At 38.2% G+C, this 1,577-nt stretch overlaps 1 protein-coding gene across 1 annotated transcript in view; it reads left to right on the forward strand.

The window, feature by feature from the left end:
- The window catches only part of LOC103399008 (ubiquitin-conjugating enzyme E2 L3-like), a 5,096-nt gene extending 3,568 nt beyond the window's left edge, over positions 1 to 1,528 (forward strand). The window contains exons 2-3 of the mRNA XM_008337759.3: positions 717 to 812; positions 894 to 1,528. Coding sequence (XP_008335981.1) covers positions 717 to 812; positions 894 to 1,088 — 291 coding nt within the window. The 3' untranslated portion in view covers positions 1,089 to 1,528. The remainder of the gene's footprint in view (positions 1 to 716; positions 813 to 893) is intronic.
- Positions 1,529 to 1,577: the final 49 nt, after the last annotated feature.

Consider the following 1,577-nt stretch of genomic DNA (forward strand, 5'->3'; position numbering starts at 1 on the left):
CCCCCTCACTGCACTGTCTGCCTCCGTACTCACCACCATCCACCTGTACCTTTGCCTCTTTTACATATCCACCGCACTGTTGAAATGCCATAAATGCACTATTGACTTGTAATACAATGCACTATTACCACCTCATCTGCTGCTAATTATATTATTACTATATTTATTATGTACCTCATGTATATATTTTTACAGACCATACAGCACCTTAAAGCTACACATGCACCTTATTGTTATTGCACCTTAATGTTCGTCGTTCAGTATTGTCTATGTCTGTCAGCGCACGGGAAGGCGAGGAACGTAATTTCGATACCTCTGTATGTTCTGTACATGTGAAGGTATTGACAATAAAGCTGACCTTGACCTTGACCAAAAGTGACAGTGGTCTGAAGGAGAGATTGAATAAACCAATGAACAGCCGTACATAAAGTAAAGCCAAAGGAGACATCTATTTAATATACAGTTTCTAATAACGAATAATACAATTTTATGAAAACCTATTTTGTAGTATTTTGTTGTTTCTGGGCGAGCATTGTCTTCGAGTAAATATTAGCTTATTTTAAACTGTTCAACCTATAACAAGGCCAAAAAATGGAACTTGGTCTAATTTTATCATTTTTATTTTAATAAAAACTTGAATTGTTTCTTCAATTGCAGCTCACTGATTTAGACCAACAAGGCATACTTGTTCTTTATTTTATTCCCTTTGCTTTCAGGAACTTGATGAGATTCGCAAATCTGGAATGAAGAACTTCAGAAACATCCAAGTTGACGAATCAAACCTTTTGTCATGGCAAGGTCTCATTGTACCAGTGAGTAACTGTCCATTGATGGATCTCAGTGTAGCCCAGAAACCCTGCCCCCATCACTAACCATCACATTTTCATTTCCAGGACAACCCTCCTTATGACAAAGGTGCATTCAGGATTGAAATCATTTTCCCGACAGAGTATCCCTTTAAACCTCCCAAGATCACATTCAAGACAAAGATCTATCATCCCAACATCGATGAGAAGGGTCAGGTTTGCTTGCCTGTCATCAGTGCTGAGAACTGGAAGCCTGCCACCAAAACTGACCAAGGTACTTGACAGTGGAGCGTCATGTATTTTCTGCAGTCTCTGAGCTCGGCATTAGAATTTTACACCCTGGGCATCAAACCAAATTCCAGAGCTTGAGTACATAAAAACGTTCTCTGTATGATAGTGCTCAAGTCATTGTGTTCTTGCTGTGACTTCAAATGTTTCATTTTTACACTGCCATGTTCTTAAGGCCTTGTTTTGAACTTTCAGATACTTACCAGCCAAGGCAGCAATAAAGCAGCTGTTCTTGTATCCCTGTGAGCTAAAAAGGCTCATTTTCCTCTTTTGGGACTTAGGTTTAAGCAAGAGAGTAAGAAAAAAAATCTGTGTTCTACCAGAAAATCTTTTCAACAGTGAAGAAGTTACCATGTGGATTCTGAAAATGTAAAGCAGGTTAAAGTGTTTTCCATCTAGTTCCTACTGACAACCCTTTTATTTTTGTAACCACGTGTGTATAATGTGCATATATACAATGTGTATATGTATGTATGTATGTAT

The sequence above is a fragment of the Cynoglossus semilaevis genome, unplaced genomic scaffold, assembly GCF_000523025.1.
Source record: "Cynoglossus semilaevis isolate Cse_v1.0 unplaced genomic scaffold, Cse_v1.0 scaffold2082, whole genome shotgun sequence".
Classification (NCBI taxonomy): Eukaryota; Metazoa; Chordata; class Actinopteri; order Pleuronectiformes; family Cynoglossidae; genus Cynoglossus; species Cynoglossus semilaevis.